A 21751-nucleotide genomic window follows, 5' to 3' on the forward strand; every position below is an offset into this window, starting at 1 on the left:
TCCCCTTTCCTTTCTTGTTCTTCCTATCCTTCTTTCCTCCTTTCCTTCCTTTCCTCTTCTCTTTCTTTTTTCCTTCCTTCTTTCCTGTTTCCTTGCTGATCTGTTCCACCGTTCCTCCGTATTTCCGTTCGAATTGGTTTCGCAGGGCTACCGCGACGTCGAACTTCTCTTTGTCTATTGCTGCAACCATCATCAGGACCAGCTCTTCTCTCTCTGCCGATTTCAGTTTCTTCTCGGCTTGGGCTCCTGTGTGGGCTATTCCGGCTGGAGGGTGGATGGGATTCGACGGGGTCCCCGTTAGGTCAGCTCCTGTCATTCGTGCTGGTTTAGAGGATTTCCTTCTGATCACGTTTTTCTCAACAGGGCTTAAAATATGCCTGGAGATATCTATCCCTCGGTGGTTTGGATTGGGTTGATGAGAAGGGTCTGAGCCTTCAGCCTTATACTCTACGGATGGTTGGTCCGGAGTGGTTGCTTCTAGGCTTAAATCATCATGAGGTTTTCCCCTTTAGGGATTACAGTACCACCACCGTTTGTGAGGAGAAGTCGTTTTATTTCTGCACTCACAGCTGTTCTTTTCTATGAGGTCCCCTAACCTATCTTCCCCTTCTCCCTCCTTGTCCAGGTATTCCAGGGTGGACTCTGAATCTGATCGTTTCAGCTGTCTCTCCTTTCCTCTTGTATCTTCCACCTCTTCCCTGCTTCCGAATGTCACCTGTTGGTGTCCTCCGAAGTGAGCTGCTGTGCTCTCCATCTCGTTTCCTTCCTCCTCCACCAATCCATTTATCACTTTCCCATCAATGCCGTCTCCGTCACCTCCGTTTTCCATCGTTGGGTGCTTTGAAGACATTTGGTGATCTTGGGGTGCGGAGTCTTCTTGGTGAATCCGTTCAGCTGGTACCCTTGATGTCGCCCTTCTTGCTCTCTCTTCCTGTTGCTTTCTCTTCTTTTCTTCCTCTTCTTCTTTCTTTTGTTGCTCTTTCTTCTCTTTTTCAAGTTTCTTTCCTACGTTTTTCTGGTGTTTCTTGTAATTCTCCAGAAATTTTCCGCTATCTTGTTCTTCCAGATGCATTCACGTGTAGAATAATGTTTCGAAACTTAGAGCAGTTGTAGAAAGACAGAGGGGAGAGAAATGTCGCAAGCTTTCTGGGAGATATGTGCGTAGAGGGAGGGCTGACTGGGAGAGAACGGGTTGGTGGGAGAGCAGAGGAGAAAAACTTGTTCTCTCACCCCGGGTCTCTCTAGAGCCATAGGATGTGAAACCGTATTTGTTTCACATCTCTGTTCTATGGGGGCGCTCCCTATGGACCTATCTCCTGACCGTAACCCTCTAATGGACTGCAGAGATACCTCCGCGGGCTCTGGGTACTCTATGAAATTCTATTTGTTACATGATCTATACTACATATTTGAATTAGAATAATACGATTCTCGAAATCATTATATATGTATGTATCAAGACGAGTTAAGACAAAGTATTGTCTTTTGATGGGAAAAAGTATTCCTATGAGCCCACTCTCTCTCTGACACCCCTTTTGTCAAGACAAAGGATCCCCTTTCAATCTTTGCAGTCAGAACTCGTTCATTGAACTCCAATTGAGGAAGCAATCACTCTAGATGTCAATGTAAATGGCGTGTTGATTGAATTTAACGGGATCGAAATCAAACTAAAGAATAAACCCAATGTTAATTACATACTTTCAGGTTTGTTATCTAGTCACGAACCAAAGACCAATGTTGAAATAGACCAGGTATAAGAAAAAAAGGCAATTTGAAAAAAAGCAATCCAAAGATAAGTTTTGATCAATAGATGATATGATGAGTTTCTTTTGATTGAATTTGATTTGAATTTGATAAAATGTGATGATTGGTTTCATAAGTTTGAGGCAATTGATGGTATGAGATTGTATGGAGACTAGTGAATCATCCCCTAGCAGCGTTCATATCACTGTAGGAGAAGATCCAGGTTTCCCTCTTCAAGGGGACCTTGGGGAGCACCGAGTGAAACCTCGCATGAAAAGCACTTCTCGGGGTTCCGCTCGTGGAGCAAACTTAACACTCGTGGAGATACATCATGTACATTATGACGTAAACAATAGTAGCTGTAAGGTCTTAGTAGTACAGTGGTACACAGATTCAGCCTCAGGGAAGACCAACTTAACAAAGTCCCTCGCGCCAAAGGGCTTGGGCGAGGGACTTACGGCTAATCAATAGCATAGAATAGCAGCATATGTAAAAGAAGAAAGGTGTTGAACGGCGATGAAGTACAGATGATGCTCTATTCATCTTGATGTCGTGGTTTTTGCTCATGAGCTGAACGGCTTTGAGCTAGGGTTAGGCTGGTATGTTCAGCGCTGAGAAGATGCTCCCTTTGTTTGTGTTTCTCAGACACTTGTGTAACAAACAACTTGTTCGTGTGAGAGAAACTACACGAAAGTTGAGACCTCGACGTCGAGGTCGCGTTCAACGGGCACTGTGTCAATGCCTCCGATACCTCAGTTCTGTGAGATGGATGAGGACATTTCGCATCGAGATCATCTTTGTGTTTGAAGCTTTTCAAAACATCATGTTCGTCGATCATCGTTTGTGCTTACACAGATATACTGTGTTGTAGAAGCTTGGAGGAAGTTTGAACGGTGAGATTGATAACAATGGCAAATGTAGTAGTGGTGATTGAATGAGATCGAGAATTTGTAGGACTTAAAATTCACCATTCACAAAGTTGTGGATCACAGGAGACACAACAGAGCAAACGATAAAATTTCAAAGATCATTGATGAGAGCAGAGCAAGAAAAATAAACATAAGTATAACCGCAATACTAATGAGTGTAAACAAAAGATTAAAAGAAAACCGTATGTATTGTTTGTAAAGACACGAAAGTGGAGAGAAACTTGGGGAATATCTCAAGCATGCACTCCACCAGCACCACCTTGAAATCGATATGTTGCTGGTTCGATATCTAATTGAATCACAACATATCCATTGCTCTAAAATAGGTCGTAAAATCAAAATTAATCTCTGAACTCCTTTCATATTTAGTTGATTTATCAAAATTAAAACTTACTACTCTTCCTACGTAGGCATTGTGATATTCTGTTAAGTCTACTGACGGGCTAGCAAGTGGACGCTTAGAAAGTATGCAAAAATCATCCATTTGCTAAAGGAAAGATCAGTGAAGCAAAATTAGTTATAAGCTTGAGGATACGTTGAAGACAATTTAAGATATAAATACCCTGGCAGCGTCTTGAAATTGGTTGACGCTTTGCAGTCTTACAGTGTTCCAATCGAGCCTAGAAGGTTTTCAAGGTCCATATATGCGAGGATGCAGAAAGCAGAAAAATTGATGAGTGAAGGATAGAAGTTGAACACCTGAGAGAATTGGAGAAAGAAAAGAGAGACTTACGACCAGGATGTAACCTTACAAGAATTCGCTGGATCCGAAAAGAACTTGTGCTCGCTTGTGATCACTTGGAAGTGTCCTTGGTTCCATGCTGTTTGGATTGAACCCATACAGTAGGTTGCGAGACCTCCATTGGTGCACATATAGAAAGAGCCATCTGAAACAGCTCTAGGTTGAAGTGAAGCACCAAGAACTTCATATCTACTAGATGCAAGTACCAAAAGTAAGATGCCAATGAAGGAGTACATGTTGTTGCAAAAGTGTAAGATGCGAAGTTTGGAATCAAATGTCTACGAAATTGTGAAGATTTGATAAATAAAATTTGCGTGGTGTAAAGGTTTCAATGATGGTAAGTTCCAAATTTGATAAATGCTTTGTGGTTACAAAAGCCAATGAGTAAAAAAGGGTGGAGTCAAACGAAGTTGCCGCTTTTATCAAAGTGAGGCCTCTTTATTTATTCTTTTTCCGGGGGAAGAGCATCCCCAATTTCCAATGCGCCGCTGGAAACATAAATTTTACATAGCGTTTAGCTGACGTTCTTGACACAAACGTAAAATGACTTTACGTTGTCAAAAAAATTGCAAAAAACACCCTCCTGCGCAGGGAAAAAGTGGCACAGTTGGCCACGGGTGTGACTTTGATGTTCCGACAACTGAAATATGGGCTCATTCTAGCCAGAAGTCTAAAAGGGCTGTGCAGACTCCTTTGGAAACATGCGGCAATAGTTATATTTAATAAAATGAGGAGCTCTCAGGCTAGTATGTAAGACATGATCGAGTTGTATGTATATGTAGCTGTAAAATGCAAATTCGCTATAGGGATATGTCTGTGCTGATCGATCTCACGATAATCTTTTGTTGATTTTGATGAAATTACAAAAAAATCATCCGCGATTTCAATTTCGATTTATGAAACTTAGAAATTGGCACCAGTGGAATCAACTCAAGTAAGCATTCAATTCTCATCCTATTGGCAATCACGTCAGGTCAAAATGTATGAAATCTGAATATATTCTCTACGCGGTGTTCCAAGCACATGTCAAGAAAGGATGTCTTGGTCAAGGGTTGACTTTTCGAAGCCTTAGTATCAATTCAAACGTGGGAGCACTCATCTTGCAAAGAAGGCGACCGTCCGACTAGAATCACGCCGATGTCGTTTGAATAAACAAATTGTCGATGTTTGATATACATCCAACTACGTCACGAAGCTTTAAATGATCTTTTTGAATTCAAATTGTGTCAACTCTTGGATGTGAAATTAGGGGCTATGGAACGAATGGGCACTGCGAATGGGGGCTGTTCTCGAATGAAGGAAATAAACTAAGGAAAGAATTAGCTCGGTCAGCCGAATAAAGAGACCCGTCTCCTCTGCCTCCCTCCTTCCTCTAATCATCTGCCTAGTCATCTCTGTTACTGATTTCTTACTGTGGTCATTAACTCCCTCTACAACCTGTTCTTATATTCAAATAACTAAATAAATAAATATCACCTGTACTCTCTTTAAGTCTAAAACCCTCACTTTCTTTACAATATGCGTATCTCTGTTGCCTTTGTCATCGTCGCCATTGCAGGTAAATAGTCTGCTCATGGGCTCCAGCTCTTTGTTTACTTCCATTTTTTGCATAACCGCTGATCAAGCCTTTGTTTTCTTTTTAATCCAGCCCTTGGCTGTTCCAATGTGCAGGCTGAGTAAGTGAACTCTTAAGTCCATGCTTGTGACTCCGCTGATCGTGTGTTTTTATCAGTTCGACCCAACACAAGCGTATCGCTCGAGCTTTCGGCAAACGAGACGACTACGCCAAACCTCCTTGCCCTGACAACGGGACTCCCACCGTAGTTGATTCGACTTCAGTCGCTACACCAATGGCGCCGACTGCTCCTACCGATGCCAACTCCACCACGACCGTGGATACCACTACGTCGCCTCCAGTCCCCGCCATGCCTGCAGCCGATGTACCCGCTGCTTCTAACAACACGACGATGACCCCACCTATGCCAGTTGCTGACACCCCCGTAGCCCCAGCTGGAGATGTCGTTCCAACCACTCCCGCCGTCGTCATGCCGCCTGTCGACTACGCCGGCAATGGACCTCCTGTCGACTACGCCGGTCCGGCTCCCAATGTACCTACGGTGACCGACCCCACCTCGACTATGCCACCCGTGGTCCCACCACCCGCTGACCAACCCACCGTGGTCCCACCACCCGCTGACCAACCCACCGTGGTCCCACCACCCGCTGATCTACCACCGGTCGACCCTGCAGTACCCTGCCCCCCTAACGGAACCGTTCCTACGTCTGACAACCCTACCAACAATGTCCCTGTTGTCCCATACACTCCACCTGAGCAACCTATCGATACACCAACTGCGACTGATCCGACATCCACCCCACCCCCTCCAACAGTCCCGGTTGACGTGCCAGTAACCCCACCTGTAGAACCCTGCCCCGATCCTGTTCCAAATGCACCAATCGTTCCACCCACTGTGACCGACCCTACCTCGACTATGCCACCCGTGGTCCCCGGTCCTGTCCCCGTTCCTGTTCCTGGCCCGGGATTCCCCGATGACTATGCTGGTGGCCGACCTACTATTACTGACCCTACCTCGACGTTGCCACCTGCTGTCCCCGGTCCTGTCCCCGTTCCTGTTCCTGGCCCGGGCTTCCCCGATGACTATGCTGGTGGATCTCCTGTCCCCCCCTTCGTCCCCGGCCCTGTTCCTGGTTTTCCCACTGACTACGCCGGGGGACCTCCCCCATTCGTCCCCGGCTATGCTCCTGGCCCCGTTCCCGGCCCTGGACCTCTCCCTGGCCCCGGATATAACCCTGCTCACAACCCCAATGGTATTCCTCCCTTTGTCCCCGGCTATAACCCTACCGACAACCCCGATGGTATTCCTCCCTTTACCCCCGGCTATAACCCTACCGACAACACCGATGGTATTTCTCCCTTTACCCCCGGCCAAGGTGGCGCGGTTCCTGGCTCCCCTATTCCTGGCTACAACCCTGCCCACCCTGGCCCTGGCTCTGGCTTCGACCAAGCCAACCTTGCCCCCCCTAATCAGTCAGGTCAGCAAGGTGGTCAATTCGCGCCGGCAGACCAAGCCGACCAATTCGGTCAGGGCCTCACTCAACTTCCTCCCAAGGATCAAGCTCAAACTCCGGATTCAACTTCACAGCAGGCAAGCGGCGGGGGTCTTGGCAGCATGTTCGTCATTTTTCTGCTTGCTACCATTTGGCCATTTTGACCTTGACTTACCACCTTGTGTGTTCTTTAGGCTCGGCGGTGGTGGCGGTGGTGGCGGTGCTGGTCTCACCGGCCTGTTTGTTTTTTCTCACTGACCTTGTGACATTTGGGCCTTGACTTACCACTTTTCTTGGTACCTTAGGCTCGGTGGCGGTGATTCAGCAAGTCAAACTCAAGATTCAACTTCACAGCAAGCAAACGGCGGGGGTCTTGGCAGCATGTTCGTCATTTTTTTGCTCGCTACCATTTGGCCATTTTGACCTTGACTTACCACCTTGTGTGTCCTTTAGGCTCGGCAGTGGTGGCGGTGGCGGTCTCACCAGCCTGTTTGTTTTTTCTCCTCACTGACCTTGTGACATTCGGACCTTGACTTACCACTTTTTGTCCTTTAGACTCGGTGGCGGTCAATGAGACTGTATTACGCAGTCTCCTGAGGTCACCTTTGCGCCGTCACAAAGTCAGTCCTTATTCTTGCCCCATGACTTTTGCTGACTTTTGCTGACTTTTGCTACCTGTTCTTTCATAGCATTCAACGTGTTTGAGGCTTGATTGTTTTGCTGTTTACACCAGACCGTTTTGCATGTTTAATCTCCGACATTTTGAGACTTTCAATGACCGCGTCGCTTTCCGTCGTTGTGCTTTTTCATAATTTGTTTCTTCCTCCGTTTCTTCGTTCTTGCAATTTTCATTTGCCCGGCTTCAATGTTTTCCTTATGCCACATTCGTTCAACCGTTTAGACCTAGCCTCGTGTCGTAATATTTTTGCCTTTAGTTTCTTTGCTTTATTCGCCCGTGGCCCCTCCCTTGACCAAACGTTCGTTGAACGTGGATTCGAATGACCGTAGTCATCGTGACCAACTTTGCTTTTCACACCTCTACCTCGACCCTTCCAAACGCTGCCGCTCGCCCTCGTCATTATTTGTTCCACATTTTCCACTGCATCCTTCCCTAAGAGCCTGCGTCCTTTGACTATCTCGCCCCAATTCCCCTTCTTCGACCCCCTCGATGCCACTTGATCTGCCACCCATTCTTTGATCCTGCCTTGCCCAACTTCGCAGGAGCTTCATTCGCAGTCACCCGTTGCTGCCTCACAAATACAAGCTACCGAACCTCATACATAGTCCTCGCTGACCTCCCTGAGAATCAGACCCATGACCGCACTCAAACCACTCATGGTACCAGTAGTCCGTGTTTCTTGGCATCGCCTGATCCCTCTTTTACGCCGAGCTACATGATCTCTGACTATCAATCCGAAGGCGGTTTCTCATTTCCTTTCCGACAGGTTCAACCTGACACACTATGGCTTCTTCTTATGAGCTTCAGAGATTACACCTCTGTCTTGTAGACGAAGCAATGGGCTTCAGATACTGCTTCACTTCCAGAGTCCAAACTTCTCTTTGTGTAGTTTCGATTCCAGATCAGCTCATCCGTTCTCTGTGAATGACAATAAGATCGTCACCTAGACAAACACTCAACACTTGGTTCCTCAGCTTTGTTTCCATATTTATTTATCTGCTCGCCACAAGGTATGTAACCTGACTGAGCAGAGACGAAATTGACAAGGTTCAAAGCTTCAGGGTTTTGAAGCCAGCGTCTGACTGTAGAAACTTAGGTCAAGGATACCATGTAACCTGTGTATTCAGCACTTCGATCATTGTGATACAAATTGATAGGGAGGAAGAAAATTTATCAATATCGTTTCTCAATGACATGGTCACGAGCTGTGATACCAAGGGAGATAAGACTGGAATAGTTTTGAAAAACGGGGTAAAGGTATGGATGATTTCCGCAAGGCAGAAGGACACTGTGGTGGATTTGCGATCGTTGAACTTGCAGGGACCCTTTGACTTTCTTTGAGTATTTTTGTGACAAAAATTCATTAATCACATATGACTAAAGCATACATCAATGTTTTCCTATATTTGCAACCACACTCATTAAACCACCAAACTACTCGACAATCATACAAGAAGACGAAGACATAGCTATCTTGCGCACCAAACAACTCAAAGCGTCACAGCAACACTTGGTCATCTACTCGGATGGCTCAAGGATTCTTACAAAAAACACCGCTGCAGCAGCGTGGTGTCAAAATACTCATAAATCAATTGCACAGCATTTAGGCAAGGCTCGGTTACATGGAATCTACCAAGCCGAGTACAGAGGAGTACACATTGGACTCACCATCGCTTTACGAACAGCCACACTGTACACAAGAAAAATTTCGATTATACTCGATAACCAATCAGTAATAAAGGATCTTGGTAACTGTCCACCAACAATCACTGCACTCTTAGATCAAAAAGAAACCTTCAAGCTTCTGTCTTATCTGTTTCAGGCTTTCCCATATGCAAGGGTAACTATCAGATGATGCCCAGGCCATGATGAAATAGGAAACGGCAGGTGACTGAAGAATCACGACAATTAGTGAGTGAGGGCGCTATGAGTCCAAGATCACTAATAAGTTATGAGAGAAATTAGGCACCTGTTTGTAGGTGCGAGAGAAAAGACGAGACAATGATTGAGTGAAGAAAAACCACTACAAACATGGTCAAGTTCTTTTATAGACTGAATTTCTCTAGACATAGGTTTACAAATCGTAAGATAATTGTGACTCTCATTCACCACATTGGGATTATTCAAACAAACAACAAATAGAAGGAAAAATAGAAACATAAAGAACAAACACTCAAAGCGGGAAGAATGGATGGTTACTAGTGTAAGTAGAAGAAAAGCGTTTCTCAATAGGCCACCGCAGAATCAACAGCAACAAGGTTGGTGATAAAATTGCTAACAACTTGGCAAAAAGGGACTTGCCAAGTACTTTCACGCCCACCCCCTCCCTTGCAGGCTTCACAACCACCATCAAAGCATGGTCAAAATTAGGAGATAACAATTTTTCTCCTAGCAACGTCAAAAGACTAGGACACAAGCCATCACCAGCAAAACACAGCAAAGCATTAGGACTACTCCTACAGCACAAATGTTCCACCATCATTCAGCTAAGACCAAACCACATCTATCTCAAACAATACCTTTTCAAACATCAACAGCGGTTTGACCCCATATGTGAATGCAAAGAAGGGGTTGAGACGATTGATCACTTTCTCTTTGTGTGCCATAGATATGCATGACAAAGGACCAAACTCATAGAAGCCATCAACAACCTCCAAGAAAAGGAAAATTCAGACATTCTTCACAATCCAAAAGCTTTCAAGAGCATCACCATATATTGTAACTCAACCTGGTGGTTTACAGACCGGTGGGTGTGGGCTAACATAACAAATGAGGAATCCCCTCAAGACAAGTCAAACTTCTACAATCCTCCCATCTAAACTTCACTCATTTCATGTTACCATTCACTTGTTTCACCTTAGCATACCACATTACCATAGCCTTTAGCGCCATTACTTGTACCCTATTGCCACACTTGTAATACTTTAAACAGCCAGCACACGTCCTTTTCCCCACTGGGGTTTTTACCGGAGCGGAGCACAAGTGGTCATAGTGCCTGATAGCTATAGGCTCAGGAGGCACTTTAAGCAATGCATTAAAAAATGAAATTGTGACTTGATTCTTCTTTAAAACTGATGAACCTTGATCAGAGACCTGTGAGGTGTCAGGCAGTCAGTCAAATGGAGTCTTACATGACCATGCTTTGGAAAATTTCAGCTCCAATTCCATATTATTGAAGGTTCAAAAATTGTTGGACATGGAAATTTGTTTGTGCGCTCAAATTCAATCTGACTTTCCTGACAAATGAAATCAAGACATTCCATCAATAAAATCCACATACAGCATTTGATCAAGTCTTGAGGTTGAAACCAATTGACCTTTATTCACCTAGCTATTAAACAGGGTGATAAATATAACAGTGGGGGTATGAGAAAAACTAGACAATCATGACTCACCACCACCATAACTGTCTTCCTTCCTTTTCCAGTTGTCCTTCCTCATTTATGTACACTTTGAAACTCTGGAAACAAGTCCTTGTCTAAGGTTTCAGACTCTCTCCTGTTCTTGAAGAAGAGTGGTCTCAATTTGAGAGATTCTGTTGTTGTGAATCTGATAACTTGCTGTGATTACAGCTGTTCTACAAATTCTTGTCATGGTCAGAACTTTTCTTTCATCTTTTGCTCGAACCCACTGCTTAACTACAGCCAATACAGCCCCATATAGGTGGTATGCACTGGCCAACTCTAACCTAAGTCAGAAGATTGCTTCAACAGTGGATCTTGATTCTGTTCTTTGAACTCATAATTCAATACCTTCTAGATCCAGTAAGAACAGTATAGGATCAGGCTGTGAAAAGGTTTTCACTTTCCACTTGATTCCACCCCAGGCATCAAGGGCCAGTTGGAAATCCAGATATTTGGTCAACCATTTAATCACCCACCAATTCTGACAAACAAAGGCCAGCCATAGATTTTGAAAACCATGTCTTGATTGCAGTCCTAATTCCCATTGAGGTCCATAAAAGGAATCTCCCACCATCAATTGGCAAACAAAGCACAATCATCCCTACTTGACAAGCAAGACACAACTGTCCATCATGGTCACCCAAAACATTTTCAACCACTATCCATTGTTGGTCTGTTTTTTAACTCTTGTGAATTCATGAGATTTCCAATATTTCACTGATTTTCATTGTTTGATAGTCCTTGTAGGTGCACTGGTTACCAAATTGACAACATAAGACCACCTCCCTGGTTAATTCACATTTGTAGCTACCTGGCACTTCTGGCTCAAGCAATGGGTAGAGACAGGCAAGTGATTTTATATTTGTTTTGCCCATTTGTGCAAGCTTCACATTAATCTTGTTGTTACTTCTTAAGTAGGATCTCTCCCATGACCACCCCACTCACACAGTCCAATGCTCCATTAGCCAGTACCAGATAATGGTGAGTTCAATTTGATTTTGTATGGTGGTGTTCTCACTCATCAACTGTGTTTTACGTAGGATCTCTCCAACCACCACCCTTCTCATGCAGTCAAAGGTTTTGTTATCCAGTACTGGAGAATGGTGAGTTGATTTTGATTTGTGTATGGTGGTGTTTGCACTCATTAGTTTTTTTATGTAGAATCTCTCCAGATGCCAGCCTCCTCATTCAGTCCAATGTTTTCTTACCCAGTCTGGCCAATGTTTCTCCTCTCCCAAGTTCATGCAACCTGATATACACAGTTCCCATTCCCCCCTGATATCACCTGTGAAATACACCCTGCCCTACAAGTTAAGTCAGAGCTTAGCAGGCCTTGGTCCTTCCACTTCATGATGGTCCTTGGTATCCTCAGTTAACCCTCACATCAGCCCTTCCATCTTCAATCCTTTGATTTCTTTGCAATACACACCACCCTCCATGTCAAACTCCCATTTATTGACTGTTTATCACACAAGCCAAAGCTCTCCTCTGAAGAGACCAGCCATTAATATTGATCCTTCTGATGCACTGCCTGCATATTTGCCTCAGAGACAAATGTCTAAGTGTTGGAGTGTAAAGCAGGTGTGCAATGGTCAAAAGCAGTAAGGTCATAGAGAATCATCAGTATTAATTTTATATAGGTGTTTTATTGGAAACAGGTATGGAAACCATCAAGGGAAGGAACTTGACTGATGGTCACCAATCCAGGTAGATTATATTAGAATACTTGGGACAAAGGCTTACGGTGAATTGAGAAAAGAGGATTATGAAAGAAGACAATGTCCACATTGGGATGAATTGGGGGAAGCATGTCCAATGCTTTTTGTATCATTTTGTGTTTGTGTAAATTTTTGTCAGTGTTGATTTTACCTCATCAAAACCTCTTCCACTCCCTTTTGAATCTTTTCCCCATCAAGGAAATATATTCTAAAGTTGAGATTAAGAAGACAATTTCATTGCATTTATCTTTGTTACAAACATTGCTAAACCTTTGTCTTTCTCATACTGTTACACTTTCTTTTCTTTTATCTTTTACAGTAGTTTTATTTATTCTTTTCATCTTCCTCACCCTCTTCCAGGTTTGTCTTGAGCTTGGGGCTCGTAATATTTTAGGTGGCCTGTGTCTTGTCAACACAAGTGGTGTTTAGCACTTGAAGTGCTAAACGTGCTCCTTCACCAAAGGATTGTATTCCATTCAGTCAAAGAGTGTTATGATCCAGAACACAGCGGGGACGATGATGAGGCGACAAGGTGCTGTCCTAATGCTAACTAGATTGCAGTGTGAGGTCAACGGTAATACAACAAGAGAGGTGAAAAGACCCTTCCTCTCCCTATAAGCATAGTACTCAATATAAGGATCATTACAGTACTCCCCTTTTAAGGCCCAGACTCCTCTTGTTGTCCTGCCTTCTTTCCCTGGGTCAGCGTTAAAAAACCCAGTGGGAAAAAGCTTGACCCACACTTATCTTCTCCTCGACCTTTTGTGCTTACTTGAGGCATTTGGAAATCGTTGATTGAATTCAGTAATCATGTCTTGTGCGTTGCTTAAATTGCTTGCTGGTTCCCACGAATCATCTTCCTTCCCATACCCCTTCCAGCTCACCAGATACTCCAATTTGTTATAGCGTTTTCTTGAATCTAAAATTGTATCTACCTCCCATTCTTCCTCTCCTTGCACTTCAATTGGAGGTGATGGTACGGTCTTCCGTGGCTGGATAGTGTCTTGCTCGAATTTCCTTAAAACAGAGACATGAAATACAGGGTGGACTCCCTTCATTGTCAGCGGCAGTTTTAGCTTATAAGCAGACTTGGAAATTGGTTTAACGATACTGAAAGGTCCTAGCCAGCGATAGTCCAACTTTGGGCTTGGTCGTGTTGTCGAGATGTTGCGACTACTGAGCCACACCTTATCCCCAACCTTCCATGTCGGTGTTGACCGTACGTGTTTGTCGAATTGGAGTTTCATTGACTCCTGCGCTCCCGCTATGCAACATTGTAGTTCCATCTGTACTTCCGCTAACCGCTGTAGTCGTTCTTCTACTGCTGGTACACACTGATCCTCCGAAGGTATTGGTCCGAGGTTAAGGTCATAGCCGTAGTTTGCTTTGAATGGTGATACACCTGTTGAGGTGTGCGTGCTGTTATTGTACGCAAATTCGGCCGGTGGGAGTAATGCAGCCCAATCATCCTGGTGGTACGAAACAAAGTGGCGTAAGTATTGTTCCACTACTTTATTTGCTATTTCAGACTGGCCGTCCGTCCGTGGGTGATACGCGGTTGAAGGGAGTAACTTGATGCCAAGACGTTTGTTCAGCTGAGATGTAATCTTTGATACGAAAATACTACCTCTATCTGATATGATAGTTTTTGGTGTGCCATGAAGCCGCCACACCTCTCGCATCATAATATCAGCCAGTTGCTCAGCGCCATCTGTTTCCTTACACGGTACAAAATGAGCCATTTTTGTGAGACGGTCGATGATTGTCAAAATGCTGTCCTTCCCTTGTGAGGCCGGTAGTCCAGTGATTAAATCGTAACTGATATCGGTCCATGGACCTGCTGGGATTGGTAATGGCTCAAGTGCGCCAAAGGGTTTCATCAGTGAGGGTTTAACTCTCTGACATGACGCGCAGCCTTCAACATATCTGTTAACAAAATTCTTCATGCCTGGCCAGGTGTAATTTCTTTTCACGAGGTTTAAGGTCTTCGTTCTCCCTGGGTGTCCGGCTAGCTTGCTGTCGTGGTAGGTGCGTAGGATATCAGCTCGTAAAGATTCATTTTCCGGCACTACTACTTTTCCACCTTTGTATAGCAATTCATCGACAATCTGGTATTCGGTCAATGCTGCCTTTACCTTGGTCGAAACAGGGTTAAGGACTACTGTTTTTAATTCCTGTAGGTTCAAATCTTCTTTCATGGCTGTACGGATTTCATTCATCAATTGCTGGTCTGATTTGAATTCCATTTGATCTTCCTGCTCGCCAGTAGCCTCTATTCCTAGCACGTCCAATTGAAACCACTCAGGTGCTTGTGGGTGTTCTACTGTCTCCTCGAGGTCAAACTGGGCGTCGAATGCGTCGATCTCGGAGAAAGTGTCGTGAGTGATGTTCGATGGTCTTAACAGCTGACCAAACGTCAGTTTATCCCCCGGTGAAGTTTGTAGATCAGGCCGTCTCGATAATGCATCTGGTTGTGTTGAATGCCGGCCTGGGCGAAATTTAATTACGAAATCAAAACAACCAAGTGTTTCCGCCCAACGTGCTTGTCGTCTAGTAAGTTGCTTGGTCGTCATAAAACTTTCAAGATTCTTATGGTTGGTGTAAACCACCACATCTAATCGATTTGGGTTTCCCTCTAAATACTGACGCCATTCTTTGAATGAAGCCACGAGTGCCAGGAGCTCTTTATCGAATATTTCGTAATTTCGCTCGGCCGGAATGAGTGAGCGCGACAAGTAGGCTACCGGGTGGATTTCCCCGTCGTTACCTTTTTGTGACAGTACCGCACCTAAAGCAAAATCAGAACAGTCACATTCAAGGATGAATGGCTGGTATGGATCGGCGATTTTGAGTACTGGTGCCGACGTGAACGCGTGTTTTAGTTCGTTAAATGCCTTCTGCCGTTCTTTGTTCCAACTGAACGTGACATCTTTTCTTGTTAAATCATGAAGAGGTCTTGCCATTTTTGAGAATTGTCCTATGAACCGTTGATAGAAGTTTGAGAATCCAATAAAACGTAAGACTTCAGACGTGTTCTTTGGGGTTGACCAATCTGTCACGGCTTGTACCTTAGCTGGGTCCATTCTGATCTTGTTCTTTGAGATTATCAGTCCCAGGTACTCGACTTCAGGTTGTGAAAACTCACACTTCTCCGGCTTCAGCCATAGTGAGTGCTTGCTAAGTATTTCTAGGACACTTTCTACCGCCTGTTCGTGGTCGACTCCTTCCTTGGTGTGAATCATTATGTCGTCGATAAAAGCTTCCACATCTTTTCCAATTCTACCAAGTAGTATATCTTGTATGAAATACTGAAAACACCCCGGCGCACCCGTTGGCCCAAAGGGCATGGTTAATGGGGCGAATTGACCAGCTCGAAATATGAACGCTAATTTGTCTTCGTCCTCCTCCGCTACCCGTATATTACCATAAGCATTCCTTAGATCCAATTTGGTGTATCTTTCGGAATCAAGTAAGCTGTCGATGAGGTCCATGGTAAGAGGTAGGGGGTATTTATTCTTGACGGTGAGTGCATTAAGTCTTCTGTAATCGAAACATGGCCTTAATTTACCATCTTTTTTGCCCGTGAATAACACCGGAGCCGCCCAAGGAGATTTTGTACGGTGGATGGTTCCATTTGCCAATCCTTCGTCCACCATAGCGTCGAGCACCTCGTTCTCAGCTGGAGATAGCGGTATTATTTTGCCCGCCTGTGGTGTAGCTCCGGGTATGAAGTTGACCCTGAAATTGAATTTCCTCCTTGGTGGAAGTCCTTGAGCTTTGGATTTAGTGAACATGTTGATAAACTTATGGTATCTAGTTGGTACGAGTTCTTTGACCGGTGTTTTGCTGACGTCTTTGTGTCCTTCAGCTGCTATCCTCGCCGCCGTTGACCAAGAGGCCTTCGCCGTGCATAATTCGGGTAGGGTTGCCGTTGGTGAAGATCTATTTTGAAAAGGATCACACTTGCCAGCTGTCTCAGGGTGAGTAGGATCTGATACATTATCAAACTCACATTGCGGGGGTATTAATGTATTATTGCTGTCATCAGCGCCAATACATACCCCCTCTTCACATTGCCTAGCGTCCCTCTGCTCCTCTTTCGGTTTCAAGGGTGTTGTCGGTATGGAAGAGACTGATATTTCAGTCGCAATTTCGGGTTCCATTGGTTCGTGCGTCGGTATAACCGTGAGTCGTGGATGGGACAGTTCTAGAAAATGTGAAAGGTCGCCAGCTGTTTCTAGGTCATATTTAACAGGATCTAAAAATGACTCACATTGCGGGGGTATTAGTGTATTATTGCTGTCATCAGCGCCAATACATACCCCCTCGCTACTATTCCTAGCGTCCCTCTGGTCCTCCTTTGACGTCAAGGGTGTTGTCGGTAGCAGCGAAACCGTCTCTGCGGCTGCAATATCAGTAGGTGAACTTGTAGTAAAAGTTCCATTTACCCAATCAATCTGATTACCATGCGTCTGAAACCACGGCATGCCTAACAGAACATCGTATGAGTTCTTCAATTGCGTTACAATGAATCGGGTTGGTGTCGTGTCGTCGTTAATGATGAGATGAGCTTCTTCGGTGAGTTGTTTGGTTTGACCGTCGAAAGCACTAACAGTACAGGGTGTGTTCATCTTGCTCGTGTGAATTCCGTGCTTTCTGACAAATGCTTCACTAATTGCCTCGTGCGTGGCGCCGCAGTCGAGGAGGCAAAGTGCTATTGGTGAGTCTGATGTGGCAAGGGAGGGTAGGATTTGGGGCTGGGACAATGGTAACCTCATAAAAAGGCGCGAATCGCGTGCATTGCGTTTCAAATAAGTGACAGCTCCAATTCCAATAATCTCCTCCTCATTACTCGGGATAGGCACATCTATCAATCCCGAGTCCCTCCATTTTTTGATTCATCAGCTCTACCCTTTCCTTTCAATTCCGCCAATTGAGTCTCTAATTCTGCAATTCTTGCATTTCCTCCTCCACTTCTAATCCAATTACCCCTCTCATCTTTCCTTCCACAATCAGCTGCTTTATGTCTACCTCTACCACATTTGAAACACAACTCTCGTTCACTCCGTCTTGCCAACTCTTCCTTTGAGACTGAGAATCTAGCACTAGATAAATCCATAGCGTTGGGGTCTCGGGCTGGGGTTGGTGTGATGGTGGTGTTGCGATTGATTGTACGGTTTGCCCCTGGATGTAGTTCGTTATCGATTGCTAGCGCATAAGCCGTTATTTCCGGTAATGACGTGAAGGTTTTTAATATCATGTTGACCCTGACTTCTTGCTTCAATCCTAGCTTGTAGTGACTAACGTGTTCCATCTCTCCCCAACCCGTTCTAGCTGCCAAAGACATGAATTTTGTCGTGTATTCCGACACTGATCCTGTTTGCTGTAGTGCTCGAAGATCGCGTTGTGCTCGGCTTTGACGGTCTGAGTCAAAATACGTAGCTTCAAAGGTAGCTGCAAATTCTTCCCAAGTAAGTGGTGCTTCGTTTTCGGGCCGCAATAGTCGTTTGTAGAACGGAGCCGCCCATTGGTTCGCTTCTCCCGTCAGATACGATAATGTAAAGATGACTTTTGTTTTGTCGTCCGGGAAGGCGTGAGAATTTGCTAGTAAGTACAAGCCAACCTGATTTACAAAGGCTTCGGCGAGATCTCCTTTAGTTCCGTCGAACTTATCCGGGGTTCCCACTTTCGGACCTCGGGTTGAACCTATGAGAGATTTGAAATCTGCCGCCGTGATAGGTTCCTTAACGTCGCTAGTCATGGGATTGTCTACGTGAGGTGGCGGTTGCGGGGTAGTAGGAGGGGGTTGCAATGAAGCCTGGGAAAAGTTTTTCAACTGTTGTTGTACTAAGGCTAATTCGTCTTGAGTTGCCTTACGCTGAGCAGTTTCTTCTTCTAGTTTTGAATTTAAGTTTGTCAGCTGCTGAAGTATATTGGCTATATTGGCCGATAGATCATCCATTGCTTCGGATTCTTCTAAAGTTACTTCTTGCGCCGATACAGTTTCGAATTCAGTTGAGTTATCTGATTCTTGTCCTTCTGCAGGAGCTGTAAAGTTCGCCGTTTTTGCGGTGATAGTCCGGGTCTTCTTGCTATTTCTTCAGATAAAGTTTCAATCAATCAATTTAAGCTTTCGGTTCTAATTCAGTTTCAATTCTAATTTTCAATTTCGACCCCGTATTCTAATTCGAGATTCGATCTAGTCGTCCGCTGCAGGTAGTGAGACACTGCAATATGTTATGATCCAGAACACAGCGGGGACGATGATGAGGCGACAAGGTGCTGTCCTAATGCTAACTAGATTGCAGTGTGAGGTCAACGGTAATACAACAAGAGAGGTGAAAAGACCCTTCCTCTCCCTATAAGCATAGTACTCAATATAAGGATCATTACAAAGAGCATCAAGTATCTCTTCTTTTGGATTCTTACCCTAAGCAGTTAATTTTTCAATCTTGTTAAAAACTGCTGCCCCATGGATCTAAAGCACACATGCGTGGCTAGGCAGTGAACTGGATATCCAGGGTTACATCAATGGGTCTAAGCATCATAATGGAAAGCACAACATGTCCATTACTGACTATGATTCTTTCAAAGATTTCATAACTGCTGCCTCAACTGTACCCACCACCACTAGCACGGGATTCAAGATTATCCACAAGGACCCTATGAAGCACCAGAACTCCGTCTGCTCTCTGGAGTGTGCCCTCAACAATTCTGGCACCATTTCCAGCAACTTTGACAGTGAGGGATCCTTGGTTTCTCAAGGAGTAAGTTTCACATCTTTCCTTCTCATTTCCTGGTAAATTAACTGACCTTTCTCAGTCTGTCATTCTCAGTTCCTGTAAACATAATGTGCAAACACTGATGCAATTTTTTTCCCATTTATACTTAGAGGATGCTTACTCAGTAACTCAAACTTTTCTGAATCTCTCTCAGGCAAATGGTGTACCTGGCGTGGACAAGGTAAATCCATCTATGACCCAGCCAGGAGCCACCTGGATCAATGTTGGCAGCTATGAGCAAGAAAAAGATGCATTGATTGGTTTGACTCCTCCTGGAGTTACTCACCTTTGCCAGTGCCAACACTACTTGGGCTTCCAGTATGGTGGTGCACAACAACAACTATGGCCATCTTCCCCCCCCCAACTGGTCACTCCCAATCATTTGCCAGTGTTCCCCAGCTTTTACAGTGGTGACCCTTTTCCCAGTCCTCCAATGATTGTCTCACATTGCTGATCACCTCAGGCTCTGCCAGTCAACATCCCCAATTTCATGCTTTTCTTCTATTTGCTGTAACATAAGATTTAAATTTCCAAATGAAAACTGTCCTTCTTTCCACCTTACGTCCAACTAGTGCATAGGCTGACAATCCCACCCCTGGTCTTCAAGCTTCAAGTCACCTAATGAAGCATACTTTATATCTAAGTAGATTAAGGTTTTGAGGAAGCATTGGACATCAACTACTTTATATCTTGCTACTTCCCTTCCATGATTCTAGACTCAAGGGGTTGTAATCAAACAAATGAAGATGTGTTAATTTGATATATGCCAGCCTTTGTAGCATAGCCTAACATGGATAGATACGTTAGGATTTGAAAATATGAATCAAGTGTCAAAAGATGAAATCAAATTCCTTACCCAAATCCTAGTGATAATCTTTGCATGATTCTATGCATTCCAAAAGGATATATGAGCTCTCATGAACAAGTCTTAATACTTTCAACCTTGATTAGATGGACATCTGCAAATTTATAAAGATTGACTCTGTATCAAAGAACTCAACCATCATTCCAAATGAAAACTGAAATATATAGAATCAAATGAAGTGAATTGATGAATGGTGATGTCTATTTGCACAAGTAGGTAATTGATGTGTTATTTTCAATCTTGCTTTACTTGATGGGAATTACAGTTTGTTCAGACAGATTGGAAATCATTGATTCAGATCCAGATTGGTAATCAGATTAGAAGGATCTAGATTTATCTGGACCAAATAATGAATTTGAATCAAATTTATGATCTTGAGAGTATTGTGATGATGATTGAGCAATCCATCAAGATAATCAGAGGAAAATATGTATGCAGTATCAAGATTTTGTGATCTGAATAAGGGACTGAACAACTAGATTGATTCAAAAAAGGATAACAGTTTCATGATGATGAGGATACAGAATGCAAGATGTGTCAAAGTGACAACATCAAATTTCAACAATCAAAAATTCAGAATCCCCGGGTCAGCAATGAACAAAACTGGATAAAACCCCAGATTCAACTCAAATACTGGTCCAAAACTCCTTGAATCTGGGCTCAAACCATGTTTTCTGCCATTTTCATTGGTTTCCAAACCACAAATCTGACTTTGGATGCTTGGTTGGCACTTTGGCACACATAGTACATGGCAATTTCAAGAATTGGAAATTTTCACATTACAACTTTTACAAACTGAAACATATGAAGCAGAAACCTTTTCCACATCACAAGTCAACCGCACCAATCAAAACCTACTGATTCCACAACAACTTGACTCCAAAGACACAAAGCCTCAAAATTTGAAAGATGGACCACCTAGCCTGCTAGGTGGTCCATCACTCCAGTCAATTGTCCAGAAATGAGTTGCAGCAGCTTACCTGAACCACTAAGCCAGCTAGGTGGTCTATTGCTCCAGTCAATAATCCAGCAATCAACTGGAGCATCTCACCTGGATCACCTAGCCATCTAGGTGGTCCATCTCTTGAAGTTTGAAGCTTTTTATCTCGGAGTCAAGTTGTTGTGTAAACAGTAGGTTTAGATTGCTATGATCAACTTGTGGTAGAGAAAAGGTTTCTGTTCAAAGTGTTTCTCATTTTGTGAAAGTTGTAATGTGAAACATTCCATTTTTGAAATTTTCATATATTATTTGTGCCAAAGTGCCAACAAATTAGCCAAAGTTGGAGTGGTGGTTTGGAAACTGGTGAAAAGGGGCAGAAACCATGTGTTCCTCAAATACAGAATATCACAGTTAAATCTGAATTTATCCAGTTTTCTCAATTTCTGACTTGGGGATTCTGAAATTTTGATCTTTGAAATTTCAGGTTGTTACTTTAGCACTTGTCACATTCTGTATTCAAACAAGAAAGGAATCACAAAGTTGGCATGCAAAAAGAGTCAGGTTCAAGCAATGAGAATGGAAAAACATAAATGATAAAGGTATATCAAAAGGGACCAAGGTCAAAGAAGCAATAAAAAATACTCAGATACCATATTTGTAAGCCAATGTCTGATGTCCAAAATCAAACTAATGATAGATTGAGAATGGAAACAGTACAGTCATGGGAAAGGAGGGAAAGTTTGAGTGAAGAAGAAAAAAACAGGAAAGTAAGACAAAACAGGAAAATCCAGAAGATACCAAGTCAATGTAAGTGATCAAAATTAACAAATAAATGTCTTTGAAATTTGGCAACAAACAAAAAAGTTGAGCTGGTATACTA

The 21751-nt window shown here is 43.8% G+C and overlaps 2 protein-coding genes across 2 annotated transcripts; one reads left to right on the top strand and one right to left on the bottom strand.

Moving 5' to 3' along the window:
- Nucleotides 1-2905: 2905 nt before the first annotated feature.
- Nucleotides 2906-3650, bottom strand: MELLADRAFT_106648 (uncharacterized protein; the record flags this gene model as incomplete). The annotated part of the gene is made up of 4 exons (XM_007410293.1): nucleotides 2906-2989; nucleotides 3067-3159; nucleotides 3235-3292; nucleotides 3406-3650. The coding sequence occupies 4 exons, from the start codon at nucleotides 3648-3650 to the stop codon at nucleotides 2906-2908; spliced, it is 480 nt and encodes a 159-aa protein (XP_007410355.1).
- A 1191-nt stretch (nucleotides 3651-4841) lies between these two features.
- On the top strand, nucleotides 4842-7416 carry MELLADRAFT_77807 (uncharacterized protein; the record flags this gene model as incomplete). The annotated part of the gene is made up of 8 exons (XM_007410141.1): nucleotides 4842-4972; nucleotides 5063-5090; nucleotides 5147-6607; nucleotides 6678-6722; nucleotides 6789-6866; nucleotides 6937-6972; nucleotides 7039-7103; nucleotides 7173-7416. 7 exons carry the CDS (start codon nucleotides 4933-4935, stop codon nucleotides 7055-7057), a joined length of 1707 nt encoding a protein of 568 aa, XP_007410203.1.
- Between the last annotated feature and the right edge of the window lie 14335 nt (nucleotides 7417-21751).

This window comes from Melampsora larici-populina (genome assembly GCF_000204055.1).
Source record: "Melampsora larici-populina 98AG31 unplaced genomic scaffold MELLAscaffold_19, whole genome shotgun sequence".
Classification (NCBI taxonomy): Eukaryota; Fungi; Basidiomycota; class Pucciniomycetes; order Pucciniales; family Melampsoraceae; genus Melampsora; species Melampsora laricis-populina.